At 41.5% G+C, this 19,232-nt stretch overlaps 1 protein-coding gene across 1 annotated transcript; it reads left to right on the top strand.

Annotated features, from left to right (window-relative positions):
* Nucleotides 1–4,772: 4,772 nt before the first annotated feature.
* LOC136771812 (uracil nucleotide/cysteinyl leukotriene receptor) lies at nucleotides 4,773–18,728 on the top strand. The gene is made up of 2 exons (XM_066724341.1): nucleotides 4,773–4,991; nucleotides 15,714–18,728. The coding sequence occupies exon 2, from the start codon at nucleotides 15,730–15,732 to the stop codon at nucleotides 16,672–16,674; it is 945 nt and encodes a 314-aa protein (XP_066580438.1). The 5' UTR covers nucleotides 4,773–4,991; nucleotides 15,714–15,729; the 3' UTR covers nucleotides 16,675–18,728.
* Nucleotides 18,729–19,232: the final 504 nt, after the last annotated feature.

Genomic DNA, 19,232 nt, shown 5'->3' with positions numbered 1-19,232 from the left:
CAGTGCAACAGGTTTTGCTCATAGTTAATACATTTGTGTAGAGTTTGGTGTACATTATAACAGTAAAAGACAATGATTCTTTCACACATAGTTTATGACCACCAATATTGTGTGGGTGTGGTGGAAATTTCGAATTATTCAAAAATATGTAAATAAGGGCTTGGGAGCTTGTCACTCAGATGTCATCCCTCTGAACTTGATGAGTGGTGCTGGTCTGCTGGCATGACAGCTGTGCCACTCTGCTGGTGTGGCTGTGAGAAACACAAAGGTGGAGCTGAGCTGACGGTTCCAATCTAAACTGGTGCTCTGATCACACACTCTACATACGCAACTGTGTCTGCTCAAACCACATCAATGCTCCTAGTGAGAGAAGCCAGTCAAACGGTAAGCTTCTCTGTTCTACAAGTCTAGCCTTGTCTGAATTATTATGGCTGCAAGTCTTCCATACTTTTTTTTTGTCATGCTGAACTGCAGGAATCTCCAGATAGATCATTATTTTGATCACAGAGAAAGAAAGAAATCCCATTTAAACCCATGGTGTAAACATATTCCAGCCGTTTCTATTATCAGCAGACACTGCTGCTCTGAATAGTGTCTGTGGGTTAATGCTTTAAAACCAGCTGAATCCAAATTGTAAATGTGCAACAATAATGCGTCAGATGTGTAAACATTTTTAGAGGAAAAGAAGACACCACCACCAATAATAACAACCACATGAATATGTAGCATGTTTAATTTACTGACAGACATATAGAGTCTAGTTAATCTCAGGTTGTCTCTATGGTACATTAACTACAACAGATGCCAAAGCTGTGGTTTCTGGAAGGGGTCTAGCCACCGGGTCAAAAGCAAAACTCAACGGTGAAGGACCAAGAGGGATCATCAGTACCAATAGCTCACCTGAAGATAATGTTAAGCAGGAGGTATATAGAACAACTGTTCTGAACTCTTCCACTTTCTTGAATTCAGCTACAAGGCAGCTATTCCCATTTTTCATAAGGGCTTGAATTCAAAGATTGTTGTGTCTGTCAGATTAAGCCAACATTTACTTACTATTTACCGAAATGATGATCTGAAATGCAACATTATGGTTCTAATTTTGTTGTAGTAATCAAATTATTACATTTGTTTCCTAATGCATTCTTAATATGTAAATGAGAAAAGGAAACCAAACCCACCCCATCATGCCCCCTAATTTAAAAACAATAGCTGTAGTACAGTAGTTTCATTCAATCTAAGCTAATTCAAAAAGCAACCTTTTTATTGCTTTAACTGGTACTGCGAACTCCTGTTCACTCACCCAGACTCCATAAACTCGTGGTATCGTATACAGTCAGGTTCTGATAAGACACTAATCAAGACCTAAAAATATCTTTGGGGAAATAACGTGTTTTATTGACATCACTGGTTGGGGATGCATGAGCAGTTATGGAATGGTGTCAAGGTCTAGCTTTAATGTGACACAAGAGTAACAAAGCCATCGATCTGATCAATAGCCTGCTATGTGAATCGCTGTACAGCCCAGGGTCATTATGGAGGAAGGACAGGGAGGCAAGCTGGTTTCCGACAGTCAGCAAATCAGCCGGAGCATAAAACAAATTAGCCACACATTTGTTCTGTGGCAGCACTCTAAAACCGTCAACAGGGTTCCAAAAGAAAGCTCTGGATCATGTCGTAGTCCCGCCCGTTCTGTGAAGAGCACATCGATCCCTCACACGCCAAACCCAAGAGTCATGCCTATTCTGTGAGATACACCCCAAGAACCCATCTGTTACTGCAGTATTCCATCAGTGTTCAGATATTGCATCAGAGTAATCGTATTATTTCCAAAGCACAGGATTTGTTCCCAATGGAACCATTTGGGATTGAAGCTCATTGTGGCCATTACAAAACTATAATTGCCCTGGAGGATTCTTAGTGGGCAACTATACCTGAAACACTAAAAAGACTCAGCTCGGGAGACTTAACTATCTCAAAGACATAGGTGTTGTGAAAAGATAATTGTGGTGGATACCTTCAGTGTCATGTGTCTGACACATTCTGTAGCTTTCTGTATCATACATACTTACAGAAATGCTGTAGGCTGTTTGAAGGGCAAGGGCCCATTTGAGAGACAACCTGGCTTTGTACAGGTACAGCTGATCAAGACAATCAAACAGGATAAACTAGTCATATACTGAATGGATTGTAGTTTTCTTCTCCACAAGAGGGCAGTCCAAAACAGGCAGTGCTATGTGTTTCACAAGTACATGGATTTTACCTTGCTTACAGTGATGTCAGTTTCAGGGATTTGCACAAAAAAAAAAAAGGAACAAAGCCCTCTGTATTTCATACTCTCCCACACTGGAACCATACACAATACAACAGCCACAACACTGAGCACTATAAAAACAAACACATCTCACAGACTGTGTGTGTGTTAGCAGCTGCCCTTGCTGCTCACAGCCAACACACAGTGTTAGCAGGCTGTATCACCATGATTGGCTGCTGTCAAGCATCTCTTGTGTTTATGGTTTGTTGACAGCGTGGGGGGGGACTTTCTGTCTTCTATTTGTCTTCGTAGTGGCACAGCTTAGAGGAATACACAACATCATGTGCAGCATGGCTCGAGATCGGTGTGTAGATGGTGCACTTGAGCTCCACATTTTGAATGCGCGAGATTAGAGTAAGCCCCTGTATTTAGAAGCGGTTTGTCCTATTTTGCTGATGTTGGTAGCTTTCCCCGAGAACTGAGAGAGGGCAGCTTTTCATTTGCCAGGTGTCAGATGTTCTTGGGTTTGTGGTTTTATTTACCAGACAGCCACTCTTCAGTGGAACTTGGGATAAAACAGTGAGAGAGAGGAACTTAACCAGATGCTAATTGCACTGCCTTGGCACCCTTCGATGCCTCTCGACAGCAGCTGCTCTGACACTCATACGTTATGCTCTGTAAGGTGTCGATTTATTTTCTTTTGTCTTTGTAACGTTGTTGTAAATAGAACATTGTATATTAGGGTTCGTTTGAAAAAAAAAAAAAGTTGTCAAGAGGAGTTTGCTAAACAACTAAATAATAATAATGTTGAATGATGAATATCTTTTGTTAAGGTAATCTTGAACTAGTGTGCTCTCGGTTTCAATAATTCCCTCAAAGGACTCGGCATTCTCATTTCAGTACATATTCCACCCAGGCAGTTGACATCACTACAACTCTGCCCTTCCTTACTGTGCCAGGCCTTGTCAGACATTATTAAACGCTGGTCTTTAGGGTTCCCTTGAGACCAGGGAGCTGCTCAGCTGCTGCAACAAGACAACTGCTTTACTGGCCAGTCAGATGCTTTATCCAGTTATACAAAACACCTTCATTCCACACGCATCCTGTCAGCAAACACTAACATCACACTGAAGCACTTCTGGCTCAAGTCCTTTAACAAATGAGTAGGAAGGGAACAGCCTCATGGAACCTGGGAATTTGCATTATAGCAACACAAGCACTCGTTTGTATTGATTTTGTTTACTGGGAGAAGTGTGCTACTTAGTTTAATGAACACACTGGCCTTATTCAAAACAGGTTGCTCATTGATTTAGTAAGTGTTCATTTCTGCAAATTGTTTAAATTTTGGCACTAAGAGTCAAAATGTTTAGGGAAATTCAGTTTTAAACTTGTGTTTATTTGAAATGACGCAAAACCCTAATTTATCTATGATATTCATTGGGAATATTTTCATTTCCTTTGAAAGTTACACACACACAAACCCCCCACCTCCTGAATTTCTTTCATTTTATTCAGACTTAACACCTAGTCAACATCCAGGTCTGGAGGTGTAGTTCTTTTTGAATACTATTGATGTCTTGTCAGTCTGCACAGGTTTGCGTCTTGGGTGTATTCTTTTATTGGAAGAAGTGTTCAGATCACAGAATTGGGGGAAGGCATTATTAGTCACTTACATTTAAAACAATACATTTGACAAAGATGTGTATAGCTAGATCAGCCTGTGTTTGGTGCCATAGTCGCTAATGCGATTTCTGTTAAACTTAAAAATAAAAAAACATACCGTGCATGACAGAGATGTTTTCTGATTTCAGCTGGCTATTTTGTTTTCTTGTTTGCTTGTTTCTGAAAATGTATGTAACGCTTATGTAAACCTCGCAGCTGTACACTAGTTCAGAGGGAGCCCTTTGTGTCACATACAGAGGAATTCAAACGGAAACCCTCCTTCAGGTTTTGACAACCTGTCTTTAATTAAACCGGAAAGCATTTTGCAGAGGCTGGTTTCCAAATTAAAAACCACTGTTCAGGTGGAACATAAAAATAAACCCAGGAACTTGTTTAAGTAACCAAACACCTCTAGACTATACTACACACCCATCACATTAAAAGCCTATTACACCCCTCCCAATTTTTCACATTGGGAACTTGGATCTCTCCATTTCCTGTTTGCACGACTTTGCATGAAATTAAATGGTTTCAGGAGAGGGGTGTGGGCGACTGTGTTATTGTCTCATTATGAACTTGTGTGCAGGTCTTCACACTTTTGTGGGAGCTCCACACATGTCATGGTTTGTGTTTTTTCAATTGTTTGCTGCTGTTTGCTGTGCAACTCTGGACTCCTATGGATCACTACAGCAGAAAGTGTGTGGGATGTGACATTTGTTGTGGTTACACTCCAGTACCTTCATACTTTAAGAAACAAACCTAGAATAACCAGCTCTGAAAATATCACGTCACTTCCTTTTCTAACCAAATGTGCTATTCTACACTGAAGTGTGAGAAGAGAGATGTGAGATATGAAAGTTAGCAAGTTCTGCAAAAAATATTTTTACATGACATGCTGACACCGTTTCTAATTAAATTATTTCATATTAAAATCTGTCTGAAGATGGCAGTGAATATTGTATTCCTGTTATGATTATTAATGCTGCCTACTTATTCTTGGTTTGCAACTTAAGAACACAGACTACGCTGGTATTGAGAGTGAGAGACGGAGAGGCAGAGGGAGTTGTCAGGAGGAAAGGTGAGTGGAGATTTCTGCAGTGGACTATAGAAGAAGAGCAGGTACTGTTTTTTGTGACTGAAAAGTATATCTGACAGTAAAAAATCTTTACATATATATATAAATATCTCTGCTTTTCTTATTTTAAAATTATGTTTGCCTTAAACATGCAGATTGAATGAGGATGTATAATAGGGTTTCAGTGAAAGTGCTTTTTTAATGGTTTAATCATTGTCAGGATTATTATTAATATTATTTTGATTGGCGTTATTGATGTGTAGGTATTTTATTCCGAGTTGGTTATACATTTTAGTAGAAGTAGTAGTCCAATTTCGCATGCAGCAAAATAGGTAGATCATTGAGTCATTTCTTTCTTTCATTCAAGGCTAGCTGCCCAAAGATAACGCGACAATAATGTGTCATAATCCACCACTTCCATTTCCATTTTCTTCCCATAAGTAAAACAGAGACACCATATAACCATTAAGTACATCAATTCAAGTGACTACAACTAGATTGGTGTAAGAGGATGAAATTAAATGTGCTTTCTGTCCCGACACATCATAGACACATCACATATATATTAATTTTGCTTTGCTGTCCATTACGAAAACTGCATTACTGTTACCAGATAGAACTGCTTTCTTCTGGACAAAGCATTGCAGTTCCTACCAGGTAGCACTTTAAACTAGAAGGCTAATTGTATAAAGTTTTAATCGTGTCCGAATCTTTCTGCTATAGATGTTATGGCCTGCTCTTATGGGCACTCTTTCTGTAAAAGGAAATACAGTATCTCCTTCTTTTCTCCTTGGTCTCTGGTATACAATTTGTGATGTATACCTGTTTACATTTGACATTTAATTTGCTCCACAATCAAAGATGTGTTAATATGATACACTTGTCAGTGGGTGACTGAGAGTCAGTGACACTGCCTGGCTTTGATCTGTAACAAAAACTCTGGTCTATGACTGTGATTAATGAGGTTTCTTTCTGTTTCTTTTTTCAAAGCAAGTGTCAAGAAAATTTTTCTGACAACAGCTAATTGCTTTGTTAGCGCAATCCTAAAATGATACATTTCAGAAACTTCAAAACAAGCACAAGCTCTGACACTAACCATATAGGGGCAGATGTACCACAGAAATTAAAAAACCTTCAAACTAACTGAGCATTGAAAATGCTCTTTTGGCTTGGGGTTGGACTTTGCTTAGCCTTTTACCGTGGTATAATTCCCAGTCAGTCTTTGCAGTGAGGGTATTTAATGGTTTTCGTTTCTTTATTTTAATTCAGCTTATTGGTTTCAGTATTCAGACAGATAAGCAGGTCCAATAACTGTTAGTTAACACAGGTAGGAAAAGAAGAACAGTTAAATCAGTATTAACTATACTTAAACATGGTTTACAACCTTACCACTGTCAGATCTGCATATTCCCTGACCACCTTCTGGCAATTACTCAAGACACACCTGTTCAGACTGTACCTGTAATACAGCAGACTGATATCCTGGGCTGCCCAGCTCTCTTGCTATTTTGCACTTTAAACTCTGCTTCATTATGCTGCTGTGTACTTATGTATCGTTAGCACTTCTATTGTGTTACTGCGACTTCTCCTATGCCCCCCTACCTTTAGCACATAGCTGGGACTCAATTGTACTTGCAACTGTACTGTACTGCACTGCACTTGTTACCTTATTGTACTAGGATGTGTACTTATTGTATTTTGTATTGATTGTACTACTGCACTTTTGTAATGCTTAAATTGTATGGACTGTATTACTGCACTTTTGTAATGCTTTAAAATGCTTCTTACATAAATTATAACTGGATAATGACATCTGTTAATAATAATTAGTATTACGTTTTACCATGGTATATTTAATTATTATTATTAATAATTATAATGGTAATAATTTGAATAATCAATTTGAAAATAACAGCACAAGCATTGTGTGGTAGTTTTGTTTGTTTTATCGGTTGGCTAGACAATGGGAAAATCACCACATAGGGAAGTATCAATATTTCAACGATGATGTGAGATCGAAACCGATAGGCATCGTCTCTCTCTGCCCACTGCTTCACTCTTCTATATGTATATATTGTTGTGGTTCTTGTTATACATTCAGCTGATATCAAAAAGCATACAACCTCAAGTCATGATTCTTCAGCAAGAGTCTGGGCTGCTACTTCCCTCCTCCCCACATCCACATTCCCCTCTGTGTCCCTTCTGTCTCCCCCTCTGTGTCCCAGCAAGTCTTCTCAGACAGCAGGTATTGTGTTAAGTTATAGCTGTTGTTGTGCTGTGTCTAGGAATGCTGTTTTAGAAAAACAAACACAGCATATACATCCCACTGCTTTAACCTCTGCTGTCACAGTCCTGCTCTGAGACGCCAATGCTGCCTGAAGGTCAGTATGTGTCCCTGACTTGTCCAAGAACAGCTGAGTGCAGCAATTTAAAGCAGCTCCCCACAGCTCACAGAGCACATCTGCTTTAGCAGCACAGTGGCCTCAAATGTGATCAACAGCCAGCGAAGAGCGAATTCATTTTAAGTTCTTGCTCCTTTTTGAGACATGAGTGGGAAAGGAAACAGACAATTCTGGTACACAGGTACACAGTCTCAATTAGTCTCTATTTTTCCAAAATAATGTAAAAATCCCTTGGGTTCTATTTCAACCAGATTAGACTTCTGGAGCAAGAAAGTCAAGTGTTTTTTTTTTTTAAGTAGGAATGATTTTTCCTTAAAATATTGTTAAGCCAAAAAAGGGAAACAATCTATCAACAATATATTGTAAAATCTATTAATCAAAATGGCTTGGCATGTCTCCATCCAGAAACATATTGGCTGAACAGTAATTGCACTTTCAGTAACACTTCACAATAAGGTTATATGGCCCTAACATCTTGGTTTGATTGTAACAGAATAAATACACTTACTCTTGCTTTCCTGGAAGTATCCAATCACTGGATTAATGTACAGAGTCTTATAAGCACATAGGTAGTTCTAGGCTTCTAGTGCCATGATTGTTTCATCGGTAAACTGTGCATGTCTATAATGTACATGTTCCATAATATTCCACTGCTGAGCCACACCAACGGGGGAGATCATAGCAGTCCAGAAACGTTGCGCTCTGGAGGTTAGTCTGTGCTCTTCCGGAATAGAGGAGTCTATGCTTTGCTGATTAAGGAGGGTTGACTCTCATTTTTGTCTCCTCATGGAGGGGAGCTGACCTTTAACCAAAATATAGAGCCCGTCAGTCGGCCGTGTGAAGGCACAAGTTCCGACCCAATCGTAGTGTAAGTGGGAATAAGCTTTATTACCACAAACCCAATACCAATCTTTCACCATGAATGTACCCCAGAGTGGAAAGGGTATGTTACAGGATGGTTTTCTATCATCACAGGTTAGTTCACTATGCTTATGAAGCTAGGCGTTTGATGAATCAGAGAGATGTTACAGGGTGAAGGGGGTGTGTGCATGTGTTTACACATAGCTGGGGGTAAGTTACCAAGACCATTATTGATACCCCAAGCATCTGCTCTGGACCAGCAGAGTGAGAAGAAAGGTTTACCAGGGGATAATGGAGGAAGCTGAACAGGTTGTACAAACAGCCTAGGACCGGAGTCACTTATATCAATGTGGTAGGAAGCACATAAAGAATTAAAAAGACTACCAGGATCCAAAATACTAGCCAACATTAAACAATACATCTCATTTTCATCTGATGTCAAGACGTTAAGTGTAAAAGGTAAATTGGCACCATGTGGCATTAAAGCACACACATAACATGGGACGTCTCCTGCATTCTGTCTCGTGATGTCATGAGCATATTTCCAGAATAAGTTACTCTTGTGAAAAGGGAAGAGTTCCCCCAGCTGGGCACGAGAAGGTGAAGTTGTGGGCAAGCCATCGAATCTGTAGCTCAGGCAGCAGAGCAGGAGGAACAGGATATGCCACCTGGAAGGAGAAAACTTCAGACAAAGTTATCAGGCGCATGTTTCACCCTGGATGCATGTATCCATTGTGGGAAAAGATCAGTTAAAACAGCAGTTCGAGTCACAGCCATCACCTCGCAGGGTGGGCTGTAAGCCGCGTCCCCCAGCTTCCTAGGATTCAAGGTTTTAATTAGCACTTTATCCCCAACCACATATGGATGAGTAGAAAGACCACTATTTCCTGGTAAAGTGTGAGCGATTTTTTCATGTATCGATGCCAATTTGTCAGCTAGCAAGAGCGCATATTCTGCCCGTAACACAGAGAGATCAGGGTTAGGCGCAGGGCCCCGTCCCTGCTTCCTTACCCACGGGGTGGGGAAGGGAACACCAAACACTGCCTCGAACGGTGAGACTCCAGTAGTTCTACTGGGAGAAAGGCATATTTCAGCCAACACCATAGGCAGAAGCGTGACCCAATCCTTTGTTGCTTTTTCAGCCATAGCCTTGGTTAGTTTTTTCTTGATGGTTTGGTTCATTCTTTCCATGACCCCAGAAGACTGAGGGTGGTAAGGAATGTCGAATTTCCAATCAATGTTCAAATATTTAATCAGTGCAGAGGTCACCTTGGAGGTGAAAGGGGTTCCTTGATCACTGTCTATACCTACAGGGATGCCATAATGGGGAATAATTTATTTTGCCAAAATCTTTACCACTGTCTGGGCGTTTTCCTTGGAGTGAGGGAAAGCCTCAACCCATTTACTGAAAGGGTCCACCAGTACTAATAAGTACTTCAAAGGCCCTCGAGGCTCCATGTGGGTAAAGTCAACCTGCCACTGCAGAAAAGGAGCGTCTGGATAAACCAACGCCTGATGAGTATCCTTAGAGCCCTGAGGATTATGTCTTGCGTAAGACAACTCTGCAACAATTGCCTGGTGATATCTCGCGAATGATATATGCAATATTTAGTCTGTATTTCCCGTTCAACTGATCTCCTGTCCCTGTGCGTTACTCCATGCAGATCATGAACCAAAAATGGTAACACAGAAGTAGGGAGAGCCAGTCGGCCCTCTTGATCATGCAACAAACCATTGTCGTCGGATCTACACCCCGCAGCTTTCCAAAAAGCTAAGTCCTTTACCCCCGCGCATTGTTGCATATGAAACAAATCATTATCTCGTGGCAGTAAGGCAGAGGCAAAGAGGCAAGAAGAAACCACCTGTGTGTTAGACTGTAAAGGAGGGTCATGGGGAAAAAAACTTTGTGTGATGGCCGCCGCTTTAGCAGCGTCGTCAGCCCTCTTGTTTCCCTGTGCTTCCTCAGTGTCTAATGTGCTATGACCTTTGGTTTTGACTATAGCAAGTTTATGTGGTTTACTGCAGGCTTGAATTAAAGATTCAACCAGGGAAGCGTTAGCTATCCCCTTACCATTAGCTGCAGTGAAACCCCTCGTCTGCCAGATCCTGCCGAAATCATGTGCAACCCCAAAAGCATATCGACTATTGGTGTAGATAGTCACATCCTCCCCTTCTGACAAGAGACAGGCTCTCGTCAGAGCGAATAGCTCAGCTGCTTGAGCAGAACTGAAAGGGAGAGCATACGCTTCCACCACCTCCTGTAATGTACAAACAGCATAACCACAAAGCGTCACACTGTCACTGGGTTTAGAGCAGGACCCATCCACATACAGCACCCTCCCCTGTGAGAGTGGGGTTTCTTGCAAATTGGACCTAATTCCAGTAGTACGGGCAATTAATTTCCAGATTTTCAGTGGAACACAAGATCGTTTCATACCCTGATCGCCTTTGTGCTGTCATGTGTTGTGTCTGCATGTTTGTCAGAATGTGTGTTACTTGATGTGGTGTGTGTAGAATGAGTGGGTGTGATAGGACCAGCTTCTCAGCATCAATCACCATCAACGTGCTGGCAGCCACCGCTCGCAAACACCGGGGTAGTCCGCAGGCAACAGCATCCAAGGTTTTGGACAGGAAGGCACAGGGTCTCATTAGGCCACCGTGATCTTGAGCAAGTACAGCAGCAGCAGTTCCTCCTCCTTCGGTAACGTACAGGTGGAACGAGAGTTGGTAGTTCGGAAGACCCAGTGCTGGTGCCGAAGAGATTGCCTGTTTGAGATGACAAAAAACTGCCTCTCCATCAGGTGTGGGAAGCACAGTGTTATGTTCAGAGTCAATACATTTCCTCAGAATTTTGTCATATGTGGAACAATCAGGAATCCAGTGTCTGCAATAGTTAATTAATCCCAAGAAGGACAACAGCTGAGTCACGGTCCTGGGAAACATCAATGTCTCCACAGCGTGCATGCAGGAGGGGGCCAAGGCTCTTTTTCCCTGTGACAGTACAAAACCCAGATAGTTAACAGTTTCCTGCGCAAACTGCATTTTCGCTTTAGCAACCTTGAAACCCTTTTTCTCCAGATGTTTAAGCAGTGCAACGGAGGCATCTATGCAAGTCTCTTCAGATTCAGCCGAGACCAACAAATCATCAGTGTATTGTAAAACCACACTGCCATCAGGTAGCAACAAGTCTTTTAGGGCATTACACACGACAGCAGAAAAAACAGCAGGCGAGTCCACATACCCCTGAGGCAAACGTGTTCAAGTATATTGTTTCCCCTATGTGTGAATGCAAACAGTGGCCGCGTATCAGGGTGCACCGGCAGAGCATAAGTCTATGACTGAAAAATGTGTGTGGTTATGTGGTATGGAAGTAATCAGTGACGGCACATCGGGGACCACAGGCGCCACAGGTGAAACCAATTAATTAATTTGCCTTAAGTCCTGAGTAAAGCGCCAACCACCTGAGGCTTTCTTAACTGGGTTCACCGGCGTGTTGTACCGTGAAACGGTCGGCACAATCACTCCCTGTTGCATAAGGGAGTACAGTAGACCGTCTATAGCCTCAACCTTTTCCTGCGACATGGGATACTGCTTTACGTACACTGGCTCTTGAGTTTTCAGCATAGCTTTGTAAGGTTCCACATCCACTAATCTGACTTCATCTTTGTGCTGTGCCCATACATTTTCAGGGACTCTGCTCATCCATGATCGAGTGGCAGTGGATACAGGAGTGGTGAAGAACATAGAAATATGCTTAGTAGTAACAGAAATTCTAGGTCCATCAAAACAGACCGAGAGACCCATTTTGATTAACAGATCTCTTCCCAACAGATTATAGGGACATTGAGGCGGCACCACAAATGCATGTTCAAATCTAATGGCAGGGTCTAAACTACAAGTTACAGTTAAAGTCTGAGTTTCATAACATTCAGAGGAGACCCCCGTTATTCCCACAGAGCGATGGGGGCTAGTTAACAATTGTCCAGAATATCCGTTACATAAGGAGGAAAGAGTAGCCCCTGTGTCTACTAAGAAGGCAGTGATTACACCGTTTAACTCCAAATTCAATAAAGGCAAATCATACTCTGATTGTACAGGCATGGACAGTTGCAGTAGCGATAAAGATAGCTCGATGCTCTGTGGGCACCCCTATTGGGGAAGGATACTCTGGTCAATAGGAGGAGTATATCCTGGCACCCCATCCTGTGCTCTATTCTGTGAGTTTTGTCCTCTGTACACTGGGTTATTCTGACCATTTTTCCGATCCCTTTGTCTCTGCCTGCACTCACGCGACCAATGTCCATCTTTCCCACAATAATAACATTTTCCAGGCTTTCTAGTGCCGCCACTCTGTCTGGTTTGTCGTTGTGTTCCAGCTTGCTGAAACATCTGACATGCTGTTTTGCCTTTTCCTATCAGAAAAGCACCTGCGTCCTCTAATTCCAACAGTCATAATTTCCATTCCTTCTGAGTCTTGGTATATTTATCCTGTACGTGGAGTCTGATGACAGAGGCCACTTGTGGTCTACAATTTGTCAAAAAGGTGTTGACAAATGTCATTTTAGTCTGATCATCGTCAATTGGGAGCAGACACTCCTCTGTCCATGTTTTATAAAAACGGGCATAAAACAGGGGAGTGCGCTCCTCTGTTCCCTGTTTACAGCCAACAGCGCCTGTAATATCTTGTTTCTTACCGGCTATCTTGAGTAAGTATTTGGTAAATTGCTTTCGCAATACATCCATAGTTTCAGGCTCTTTCCATGCAAATTTAATCTTACTTTTAATCTTACTCTTTATTTTGTCATATAATCATAATCCCAGTCCGGGTCTCCCCAACCTTCAAAAATCATACAATGCATCTCCTTGACATTAAGATCCTCAAAACTACCTTCCCTCGCATATGGCATAACCTGAGGACTCATGCCCTCTGACCATCCAGCCAGATCATCAACAAACGGTGTAACATAATAAATCGCACCTGGCATTTCCCCAGGTCTCGGAGCAGGTGTGCTTTCCGAGCCTCCCATCTGTTCTTCCTACTCACCCAATAACAGATAAAGACACACAATATATAATACTTTCAGGTCCCGACTATTGCATGTGATGTGAACTAAAATATAATAATCCTGACCCACAATTACAGATACAATCAGGGAGCAGTTCTTAGGTTTCAGCACATAGGCAAAACAGTAAAGAGACTACTCACCTGATTGTATAATCCCGGACAAGCCCCCAATTGTTAAGGTACAACTTGACTGCCAGTCAAAACCCTTCAGGTACATGTGGACCGCTTCCCAAGTTTATCACAGCAACAGTAGGAACCCTTCAGTGCATTACGAGCCCGGGAAGTAAAGTCACCGAAACAATGCCAGATCGTTTGTCTTCAGTTTATTTTTGCAACAACACACACTTTTATACATGTCAGAAGTCTGATTGCCAAGAGTTCCGGGGCAGGTACATACAGATATTACAAACATATTACAGATCTAGTTGATAGGCAGACATGAAATGTGTTCGATCTCATAAGTCATAACATTCATAACACACTCAAGAGTTTCAGTTGACACAGCTGCACGGTTTGCCTAGTAGTAGATGACGTGGTACTCTATCTTATTTCTGGTTTGTCTGAAGAGCAGCATGTATATTGTTTATGTTATTAGCTCTAAGCTGTTCCTCAAAATATAATATAAATATAGGGAGTTTTGCGGTTTGACATTTCCAAGATAGAGTCAAGAAGGCCATGAGTTCAATTGTCTAGACCTTCACAGAAATAGTTATGCGCAAGTATGTTATTTATTATATTATTTCTGCAACAATGACAAATTTCAGCCTCCCTTGCCACGGCAACATTTCCTCCAGTGAGATATTTTAACAATGTTAACTCTGCAACTTCTGTTAAAGGCTAATCCTACTATAAGAATACAATACAATGAGTTACATGGTTACAGTAGGTTAAATAATCAGTATGCCCACCAAACTTAATTATCCCCAACAGTTAGTATATGAATATGTTATATAAAAATCCTTACAATATATATATACAAAAGATTGCACACAGGGTGTGGATGATCAAAGCACGAAGAGGATGGGAGTGGCTTGTTGTTGCTGCTGCATATTGCCTATTTTGCATTACTATTCAAGGGAAAAGGAAGTCTGGCAGACACGCCACAGACAGGGAAGCTGAAAGAAAATTATTTTATAATTTATAATTTCGATAACGAGAGGTGCAGCTCTCCTAAACATAAAACCAGTCAAAACAAGGAATGCTTCTATGACCTGATTGCTCATCACCAACTTTCATGACCCGGAGGTCAGTCATCAGGTAGGCAGCGGACACAGCTTTGGGGAATGAGGGGGTTAAAGGTAGACCTTGTCAAAGTGGTGGGTTTTTAGGGAGGACTGAAAGATAGTAAAGGACTCAGAGTCACGGATGATTGAAGGGAGGGAGTTCCAGAGCCTAAGAGCAACCCTTGAGAAAGCCCTACCACTGAATCTCTGGAGTTTGGACCTAGGGATGACATGGTGGCCTGCTGTGGTGGAACGTATGAGCATGTGTGCTTATAGGGGTGAAGAAGGTAAAAGAGGGCAAGGTGGTGGAGGGATCTGTAGGTCAGAAGGAGGATCTTGTACTCATTGCATTGGGAGTCAGGGAGAAAGTGGAGTTTCACGAAGGACAGGGTTGATGTGCCACCAGGAGTTAGTGTGGGTGAGAAGTCGGGCTGCAGAGTTTTGGACCCTTTGGGGTTTATGGAGGGAGCTTGAGTTGATACAAGAGAGTAATGAGTTGTAATAATTGAGACGAGAGGAAATTAATGCATGAATGAGGGCTTCAGCAGCAGGACGGCAGAGGGAGGACCTGACATATGCAACATTGCGGAGGTGGAAGAATGAGGATTTGACAGTGTGTCTCATATGGTTTGGGTGGATTTGGTGTCTATGACCAGGAGTACGGTTTTATCACTGTTGATCTTGAGGAAGTTGTGCTGCATCCAGGTTTTTATTGCAGAGAAGCAAGATTAAAAGCAGAGGTGGTTTGAGGAGGCATTTGGCGCTGAGGTAGATCTGGATGTCATCGGCATAGCAGTGGAAATCAAGGTTGAAGTGTCGGAGGACCTGACAAAGGGGGAGGATGTAGATGATGAGAAGTTAATACTACGTCACACTTAGACCCTGCAATACACATGCATTCAAAAGCCCCCACAGCAGGAAATTTAGGAATTGTTAGTTATTATTAGTTACTGATATATCAACTGAGGTAAACTCCAAGGCTCCAGCCTGTCAGAGGGCAGAGAATAATTAGATTTTGAGTTACCTACCAGACAATATATTTATGCACCAGCAGGTCAAGGGAAACAAAACTACTATGATATAGACTATAATAAGCATTAGCTTTTCTAATGAAAAAGTAGTACAATATACATATATTAATTAATACTATATTTTGTTTGTTGTCCTTTTTTAGGTTGATTGACGCAATAATGAATAAGAACAGCAGTGAACAACTTGGCTTTCATGCCAAAACAACACACCTGGAAAATTCGATCTTCGCTTGGTATTACATCTTGGTTTTCCTTGTCGCCGTGCCTGGGAACGTGTTGGCTTTGTGGGTGTTTGCTCACCACAAGAAAAACAAAGTCTCCACAGTGTTTCTGAAGAACCTCGCAGTGGCCGACGTGTGCTATATGTTGCTGCTGCCCATGCGCATCGTTTACCATCTCATGGATGGTCACTGGCCCTTTGGAGAGATACTGTGTCGTGTAGCGGGCTATCTCTTTTACCTCAACATGTACTGCAGCCTGTACTTCATGACATGTATCAGCCTCGACCGCTTCCTGGCCATAGTGTTCCCTGTGCAGTCTCTGAGACTCCGAAAACCATGCTATGCCACTGTGATTGTTGTCATTCTGTGGCTTGTCCTGATCATCACCATGTTACCGATGCTCACATCAAAGCAAACAGTACAAGCACACAATGTCACGCTGTGCAAACAGCTTTACCGAGAACACATCTCCAAGAAGGCAGTTGGGTCTCTCGCAGTAGCGTTTACGATCCCTCTGGTCACAATCGTGGTCTCCTATATACTAATAATACGTAAACTCTGGGACAAACACCAGGAGAGGGGGCTGCTAAAGAAAAAGGCCATTCAAATGATCGTACTGATTTTGGCAAACTTCTTCATCGCTTTTGTGCCTTACCACATAAACCGCTTCGTATACATCAGTGCATACTGCAACAAAACTCTGACTGACAACCAGCGGGCTTCGCTTGCTTTTGGTAATTGTGTCACCTCCGCTCTTACCTGCATCAGCGGAATTTTGGATCCTGTTATGTACTTTTACCTCACAAAGACCTTCCAAAAGACACTGCTCAGTCTGTTCTCCCGAAGAAATGCTGATGACACAGAGCAGCCGAGCACCTCCTGAGGACAAAGACATCGGCAACACTTGGCTAGGTTACAAAAATAACAAGACAAGATCAGGACAGCACAATTCAAAAAAGAAAAAATGTGTCCAGTACAAGCTAATGCAAATACAGAGAATTGCATGAGTATTCAACCCTTAAGGACTTTTTACACATTTTATAGTGTTTTCTTGTGAAGCTCAGCTGTGGAAGACTGTATGTAATGCCTTTAGATTTGCAATAGGCCTCTTGTAGGCCTCTCTGACTAGTGCCCTTGTTGCCTGCATACTCAGTTTTTGAGGACAGCCTGTTCTAGACAGATTCCCAGTTTTGCCATATTCTCTCAATTTCTTAATATTGGAATTTACTGTGCTCTGGGGGATATTCAATGCCTTGGAATTGTTGGCATAACCTTCCTGGTGGGTGCTTTTGAAGAACTTTATTCCAGATGTGCTCGGAATTCCTTCATCTTCATGACGCAGTTTTTGTTAGGAAATGCACTAACCAAGTAAGGGACCTCCCAGAGACAGATGTATTTAACATGAAATGTATGTGGACACCCCTTCTAATTAGTGGATTTGGTAATTTCACCCATTGCTGACAGGTGTATAAAATGAAGGACACAGCCATGCAATCTCCATAGACAAACATTGGCAGTAGAATGGTCCGTACTGAAGAGCTCACTGACTTTCAATGTGGCAACGTCATAGGAGGCCACCTTTCCAAACTAGTCAGTTCCTCAAACTATCCAACTGTAAGTGCTGTTATTGTGAAATTGAAATATCTAGGAGCAACAAGAGCACAGCTGCGAGGTGGAAGGCCACACAAGCTCACAGAATGGGAACGCTAAGTGTTGAAGCACATACTACCAAACTACCGAACTACCAGCACAAGAACTGTTCATCGGGAGCTTCATGAAATGGGTTTCCATGGCCGAATAGCCACACACAAGCCTAAGATCACCATGCACAATGTCAAGCATCAGCTGGAGTGGTGTAAAGCTCACCACCATTGGACCCTGGAGCAGTGGAAACGTGTTCTCTGGAGTGATTAATCACACTTCACCATCTGGCAGTCCGACAGACAATACTGCAATGTTCCAACATCTCATGGAAAGCCTTCCCACAAGAGTTGAGGCTCTTATAGCAGCATATTAATGCCTATGATTTTGGAATTAGATGTTTGATGAGCAGGTGTCCACATACTTTTGGCCATGTAGTGTACCTTAATTGCACCCAGGTGGACTCCATGCAACTAATTCTGTGACTTCGAGAGACAATTGGTTTCACCAGAGCTTATTTTGGCGTGGCATAAAAAAATTGGGTGAATACGTATACAACCAATTATTTGTAATAAATGTATAACAATTTGTAGATTTTATTTTTTTGTTTGACATTATGGACTTTTTTTGTGTTGATCAGTGGCACAAATTCCAAATTAAATCCATTTAGATCCCATGTTTTAAGACAATCAAATGTGCAAAAGTCTTTGGGGGTGAATACTTATGCAATCCACTATACATGTCCAGGGCACATATGCCTTCATATTTTATATAAATAATATATAAAGTACACATGAGTGTTGAGGTAAATCAGTTGTATATAAAATAGTGCTTAGAAAGAGAATGTAATTGTATTGTATTGTCTGCTTACTTCCTTTTAACAAAAAATGGTTTACAAAAGGGATGTCCAAGTCCTGTCCAATAGGTTTCATTGGACATCTTTAAAAGTGAATACATAACTGGACACATTTAATTCTGATTGGTTGAACTGGACACATTTAATTCTGAATGGTTAAGCAGATGTTTTTTTAAGATTAACAAACTTCTTAATACTCTTCCGGGTTTACTCCACGTTTCTGCAGTAATCTTTGTTTATTAAAAACAAGCATGTACATTTTATGTTGTCAGGTTTCTCTACCATGTCTGATGTTCAATAACTGCAAGGTCAGTGCAAGGGTAGATTTTGACTTTTATATAAGCAGAAAGGTAACTGTAATTTATAATTAATGAGTGGCATCATTACATTTGTGTTTTTTACATGTTTTTGTCTGTTATTAAAAATCATAGTTCCCACAATACATTAATATATCTTCTCATCCATTATATCCTGTTATCCTTCTGACATCCTTAAATGTATTATTATTCCTACTACAATCTCGAAATTCAGTCTAACTGTTCCTGCCCCTTTCTTTCTGTGTCTAGTACCGTTTAGTTCAATTTTCTAACTTTTTGAATTGCACTGTATGGATTGTCTACTCTTTTGTTAAACCAGCATACAATCCGTAACTTATAACAAAAACAGCCCTGATATAGAGTGACCGTTTATCCTTCCAGCCAAACACCTATGCAATGACACAGTAAATATACTTATCAATGCAATACATTCCTCTTTAGAAATCAATTCTACAGACATGCCTTTTCCATCAATGGCACAATTCCAAAGAGGTGACATTTCTGCTTATGTGTCCCATAACATAACAGAACATCTTGACAGCTGCAGGGAAGCATTGCATTTGACAATGAAATAGCAGGCCATGCCAGTCCCATGGGCTGGTTTCACAGACCCAGAGTAGCAGAGGT

Source organism: Amia ocellicauda, chromosome 2 (genome assembly GCF_036373705.1).
Source record: "Amia ocellicauda isolate fAmiCal2 chromosome 2, fAmiCal2.hap1, whole genome shotgun sequence".
Lineage (NCBI taxonomy): Eukaryota > Metazoa > Chordata > Actinopteri > Amiiformes > Amiidae > Amia > Amia ocellicauda.
Note: the sequence above shows the minus strand (reverse complement) of the source record. Positions and strands in the feature narration are given on the sequence as shown.